General features: G+C 44.5%; 1 protein-coding gene across 1 annotated transcript in view; it reads right to left on the bottom strand.

The window, feature by feature from the left end:
- The window catches only part of ACAD10 (acyl-CoA dehydrogenase family member 10), a 45,307-nt gene that overhangs the window by 17,738 nt on the left and 21,112 nt on the right, over positions 1 to 6,457 (bottom strand). The window contains exons 9-12 of the mRNA XM_019641568.1: positions 3,783 to 3,933; positions 2,542 to 2,687; positions 1,077 to 1,343; positions 389 to 457 (exon numbers count right to left, since the gene is read on the bottom strand). Of these exons, the coding sequence (XP_019497113.1) occupies positions 389 to 457; positions 1,077 to 1,343; positions 2,542 to 2,687; positions 3,783 to 3,933 (633 nt within the window). The remainder of the gene's footprint in view (positions 1 to 388; positions 458 to 1,076; positions 1,344 to 2,541; positions 2,688 to 3,782; positions 3,934 to 6,457) is intronic.

Here is a 6,457-nt window from a genome sequence, read left to right as displayed (position 1 = left end):
AGACACCTCCCTGAAACTCAGTGTTATTCATAATGATTTTCTTTTTTTTAACAGGGAGTACAAAATGTTTTCCGAATTTTCTTCTCCTTAATTGGATCTCGATCTCAGAGCACTGCCTTCTTTGTCTCTTGGAAAATCACTTATATGAGTTTGGGTTGGTTTCAAACAATCAGTTCTGGTATATTTTCCCAAATATAGTCCCAGCAGAAACCACATCACAAGCAGCCTAGAATTACAGCAGCCATCTACAAGAAATCTAGTCTTTGGCACCCATTTATTAATAAAGGACAGTGGCACTTGGGGTGGGCTGGTACAGACTGTACCTCAGTCCCGCGTCACTATTCTCCTCCCAATTGAAAGATGAAATGAATTCTCCTGTGATGAATACCATACAGAGAATGCCTTTGAAACACACGCTCTGTCTCTAAACCCCACTTCCCAGGGCAATACCACATATCTCAACTGTTCAGACAAAGAGATAAGTTTAGAGACGACAAATGTACAGAAATAATTTCGGTGTTCATACAGTTGCGTTTTTTTGTTTCCCTTTATCGAATGTTTTTTCCTATACATACATACCTTTTCCTTAAAAGAAGCACATTATGGCTTCTCTTGGTATATCTGAATTGCCAGCATCACTACTCTTGCGCTTTGGGGCCATTATTAAGTAAAATAAGGGTGACCTGGACACAAGCACTATGATACTGTGACAGTCATCTGATATCTGAGATCAGGCTACTAAGTGACTAATGGGTGCATACACAGTGTGGAGATACCAGACATGATAAAAATTCAATCCTATAGAACGATTTTCTTTCTTCTCAGCACCATTCCTCAAAGAGAAACACTACTGTTCACAGTTTCTTGGGCCACCCAGTTTTTTTCTGTATATCTAACTTCTCTCCACGTTTTATAAAATGTGATCATCTTACACGTATTTTTTAGTACCTAAATTTTTATCCTGTATGCTTTTACTTTAACATTTTATGTACATTATCTTAATCATTTTAAAAAGTTTAAATATTTTAAAGAATATAATCTATGATATCTACTTATTGACAAATGGTTGAATTAACTGAATCTTATAGACTCTGGCCAAATCCGCCCCTCTGAAGTCTCCATGGCTACAGGGGGGCTTCCAGGGGGAGAAGCTGAGGACACCCCATTACCTGTGAGCGAGCGTTTGTAGACTCCCTGTAGGATGGCGGCCATGCGGAAAAAGGAGAAAGCCATGTAGAAGTTCCAGTTCTCGATGGGAGCGATCCCCATGTGAAGACAGTACATCCTTAAATACTCCTCCGTAGTAGGAATGCCCAGCTGAGTGAAATCGCAGTCACTCAAACCTGTGGCGACAGAGCCACCCTGGGCAGTCAGTGACCCCACACACCTCTGTGGCCACAGTATTTACGTTCTGAAAATCACTTCCCCCTTTAGAAGTTGACTCCATAGCTAGTTCAAAGGGTCAGCTCATTATTTCAAGGGCCCTTCCTCCCTCAGATGGCTGGGATCCAGGCACGGAGCTATTATTCACAAATTGGTGCTTCAAAGTTTCAGACCAAATTGGCACTAGAGGGAGGGAAGAAACTAGGGGCCTCCAGTTCCACCTGGACCACAGTGCAGGGGGGATGTATTTCATTTTCGATCAGTCATTTGACAAAGAACAGTACTGAGAGAAAGATCCCGCCAAATTATGAAAAAGAAAGTGATAGCTTGCTTCATTTGTAACATTTTCGTGGTTTAGAAGCATGTAATATATTTCATTCCTAGGAATTTATCCTGGAGTATACCTTATTTATAATATATAGAGGTAAATACATTACTGCAAAGATGTCCACTGCCTTTTTTGTGAGGGTGTGGGAGGGTGTAATATACAAAAAATTGGATACAAATTAAATATCCAAATAGGAATCAACCCATCAGCCAGGCAGCTGAAGGCCACATCCACAAAGGGGTCTTCTAAGGTAGAAAGTTGGTTAACCCTACACCATAAAATCCTATGCCGTCATTAAAAATGAAGCTGTAGAAGAAATATTTAATGGCAAGAAAAGATGTCCAAAGTATATAATTAAGTGAAAAAAAGCAGGTCATAAAATCGTATCATCACATTTTCATTTAAACAAATGTATACGCATAGTATGTATGTATGTATGTATGTATATATGTATGTATACCCATAGAAAAAAGATGACAAAGAATGAAAAGATTGGCAGTGATCTCTAGGATGATTTTAACTTTTTTATCTGTTGGCTCTTAAAATTTTTTAAACAAAACTGTATCTTTGAGTTTAAAAAATTAAATAGAAATTAGTTGTGTAGAAGCATAGGAGGTACCTATATGCACATCCTTCTCACTTAAAACACTTGCTACACCCAGTCACCCCCCATTACCACAGGAAAGCATACAAACTGCATTTTCTACCCAAACCATCAGGACCTCAATTTCTTGCACCAGCCCAATCATAGCTACTTCCACTGAGTTTGCCCGAATGCTTTGAGAATGGAGCCGGCTGGGGCCCTTCCTCTCCCCCACAGCAGTCCTTACCTCGAAGGAGGGGAAAACTGGAGGGTAGGTGGTAAACCAGGCAGCTGAAGGCCACATCCGCAAGGGGGTCGCCTAAGGTAGAAAGTTCCCAGTCAAGGACAGCAAGCACCTCGTTCTTTTCTGGATGGAACAGCAGGTTGTCCAGCCTGAATAAACCGCAGAAGGAAGGGCGAGATAGCGCTAAGAAAACTGACCACTAGGGTGTACCTGTGCTGGGCGTCTTCCGTTTGCCCCTCCACATGCACCCCCATCCTCTCGGCCTCTCAGTGCCCCAGGAGCCTGAGCTGCAGAGGCCATGTCCACATCCACCAGCTTGTTCCCTTGCCCTCTGGCTCAGCTGGGCTCAGCCAGTGGGGACCCCAGCAGGAGATGGGAAGGGGTACTGTATCTGCCAGCTCCCTCTCAGATAGCTGAGGGCTGGCTGTATTCCTCTCCCAAGGGCCACAGCTTTGGTCAAGCAGCCCTCTCTCCACATGGCTACCCTCTCAGGGCTTTGCCCTGTGATGGTTTAAAAACAGGTCTGCACTCTTTGGTACTCCTGCCACTAAAGGAAGAATCGAATTGCTCGTCTCTTGAAGCAACTTGCTCCTAACAATATGATGCAGGCGGAAGTTGATGCTGAGTGACTCCCAAAACAGGACAGAAAAAGTAATCAGCTCCCACCCAGCCCCCTCTCTTGGAACACACACCTTTGGAGCCATGAACCTCCAGGTAAGAAGTCCAGCTACCCAGAAGCTGCCATACTGGAGAGACCATGTGAGAAGCCACAAAGAGACAGAGAGAGGCCCGAGGAGTCCAGCTGTTCATGTCTGCTCTGCCCAGAGCCAGGCATCTCATTCCAGCCCCCAGCCTGAGAGCCACCCCAGGAGGAACAAGCTATCCTGTGCCCAGGCTGCAGATCTGTGAGCAAAACAACATTGTTTCCAGCCACAGTTTGGGAGGGGTTTGTTATGCGGTAGTAATAACCGGAGCACCCGTTTCCACCTTCAGACCTATGGGTGGTAGCAATGCCCCCTTGTTGCACAGGACAGTCCCCCATTATAAAGAAGTGATCCGGCCCAAAATGTCAATAGTGCCAAAGCCTGAGAAACCCTGCCTTAGAAGGCCATGCACAGGGAGATCCCTTGTAACGGGAGTAACTCACAACTGCAAACTGGGCCAAGACCAGCTGCTGAATTTCCTCCTCAGAGGCCCTTCCCATCATTTTTTACATTTAAACATTCACACCTCCGCGTGTCTACCTGAAGTCCCCGTGCACCACCGTGGTCTTCTCTTGCCTGGGAACATGGAGTGGCAGCCATTCGATGAGCCTCTCCATCACTGGGATGGTGCTGGTTTCTGAGGCTCGATACTGCTTAATCCAGGTTTGCACCTGGCGTGGAATATAGTCCCCTGAGGGAAAGAGGATTAGAGTCATTCCAACAACCTCCAAAGGCTTAAAAAATTAACCAGTGCCGTGAAACCCTTTGAAATGCTCTGTGGCACCATCATCTTAGGACTGGGGATTTCCCACAGGATGCTCCCACCACCCCAAGGTGGAAGCCACCGGCTGTTTCATCTTGGCTGCATCAGTGTGATCTGGGCGTTGTTCCCAGCCTTGGCCCTCTCAGAGGCCCTATGCGCTTCCTAATAGCCATTAGGAAATCCCTTTTGGCTAAGCAACAGTGGTTGGCTAAGAGCATGGACGCTGGGGTTCGGACTGCCTGGGTCTGAACCCCAGCTCTGCCATTCTCTACCTCTGTGATCTCGGACACGTCACTTAACCTCTCGGTGCCTCAGTTTTTCCTCATTGATGAGATGGTCCTCATAGAGTTATTGGGAGGATAAAATATGGAAAGCCCCTGGAACTGTTCCAGGCATGTAGTAATCACTACATGAGTACTTGCTATTACTTAGTCGTTTGCTGAGAAACCCAAGAGATACCACAATTGGGGACCTTTCAAGTTACATCTGGGACTGGACACTGAAAGGAATTCTGGAATTAACGCGGCTCACAGTCAATGTCTTCAGTTGATTTAACCTCTGAGCCTCCCTTGCTTCTGTATGAGTGTACTGATATGTAAATTCTGTAGGACTGTTGTGAAGGCTAAGCAAAATCCGTGTATGACACGCCAAACGCAGAGCTGGCACAGAAAGCTGCTCAGTGTATGGTGGCCATTATTGTCATTGCGACTGTCAATTGACAATTACTAACTGTCACTATTAATATAACTCATAATAAACCACCTATCAGGTCCCTGGCTCTAAGCCAGGCCCTCACCCTCATCTGAGAGAAAAATGGTCCCCAGAGGGTTTGAAGACAAGGACAGACGAACCGAGCTGCTTCTGTGGCATCCACTACATGCTCAGAGCATCCAGACACCTGCCCTTCAGAGGACCCAGCTGGGCTGTGAGAGGTGGAGATCAAAATCCACAGGAATATAACCCGAAAGAAATCAAACCTTGAGGGCTACCTTCCAGTTTTCAGAATTATAGGAAATAGAAGACAGCAGTAAATGAAACCATAAGGAAATAATTGAGACAAAACTGTAAGACAACTGACTTGGTCTCTTAAAAAAATTCATTGGAAAAAAACCAGATATTGGGGGTCCTGTGCTAGATTCCTCGATTGGATCCTGATTTGGGGGGAAAAAAACTCATTTATAAAAGCTATAAGGAGGATAATGAGGAAATGTGACTATGGACTGGGTTTTAAATATTCTGGGAAAATGGTACATTTTGTGGTACTGGTATTGAGAAATGGTAATGATAACGGTATTGAGGAATGTCCTTATTTTTAGGACATGCATACTTAAGTATTTAGGAATGAACTTTGTTAATCATATGTACACACACACACACACACACACAAATAAAGAGAGAAGTGACATGGCAAAAGTGAACCATTGTTAAAATTAGTAGTGGGCATATATAGTTATTCATTGTACTAGTTTGCATGTCTGTAAGTTTGAAATTACCATAATAAGTCAAATACAAAAACCACAGGAGCCTTTGTGGCAGGAGCCCCTCAGGAAATTCTCCTGTGTGGATCTGGGACACTCCCCTTCCCCCCCACTACCCTATACACACCAACCCAGTGCTGCCCACATTCCCTTCTCACGGGAAGCAGAGGCAGCTGTCCCCAAGCCTCTGGCTCTGTTGCCACTGGTCCCTAACAGGCCTCCTGCCACTGAAACTGCCCTCTGGGATGAGAAAAGAGGATTATATGCTCCCTGCAGGGCCTTGGTGGAAAGGTTCTTTGTGATAATTAGACTGTACCTAAAGGATCTTTGTCAACAGTTCCTTTTGATTGGAAATCATGTTTGTGTGCTCTTTTCTTCAACGAATTTCAATGTGTTCTCTTGAATAGATAATACATTCACATGGCTTGAAAGTAAAGTGACAAAAGGGAAGGCAGTGAAGTCTTTCACCTACCCCTCTGCCCGGCAGCTCAGCTCTTTTTCCCCAAAGGCAAACCACGTGACCAGTTTCTTAGGTTTCCTTTTGGAGATGTTCTTTGCTTGTGCACACAGACACTTAAATTTATTTAAACACACCCCCCTTTACACAAATGGTGATGTATATATATATGTGTAGTGCCAAAAAACATTTGGGTCAACACTGCGCAAGCAGTAGTTCGCCTCATCAGAAGTGTCTGGACGCTGATGGGAACCACTTGGAGCACCTCTTGTCATTGCAGAAGTCAAACGTGACTTGTATTCATCTTTTGCTATCGGTATATATTGAGTACTACAATTTTAATACAGTTTTCTCCTTTCTTAAAATGTGTATACCTGTTTTTGGCACCCTCTGTATATATATATATAGCCAATGTCCTGCCCAACAGCTGGGTTTCTGACATAACTGAGAAATTGCAGCATTCTTGAAAAGGAAGCTCTGACGTCCCTGCAGGTGGATCAGTGAACCTGAAATGCGA

Source organism: Hipposideros armiger, unplaced genomic scaffold, assembly GCF_001890085.2.
Source record: "Hipposideros armiger isolate ML-2016 unplaced genomic scaffold, ASM189008v1 scaffold_62, whole genome shotgun sequence".
Lineage (NCBI taxonomy): Eukaryota > Metazoa > Chordata > Mammalia > Chiroptera > Hipposideridae > Hipposideros > Hipposideros armiger.
This window is presented reverse-complemented; position numbering and strand designations above follow the sequence as displayed.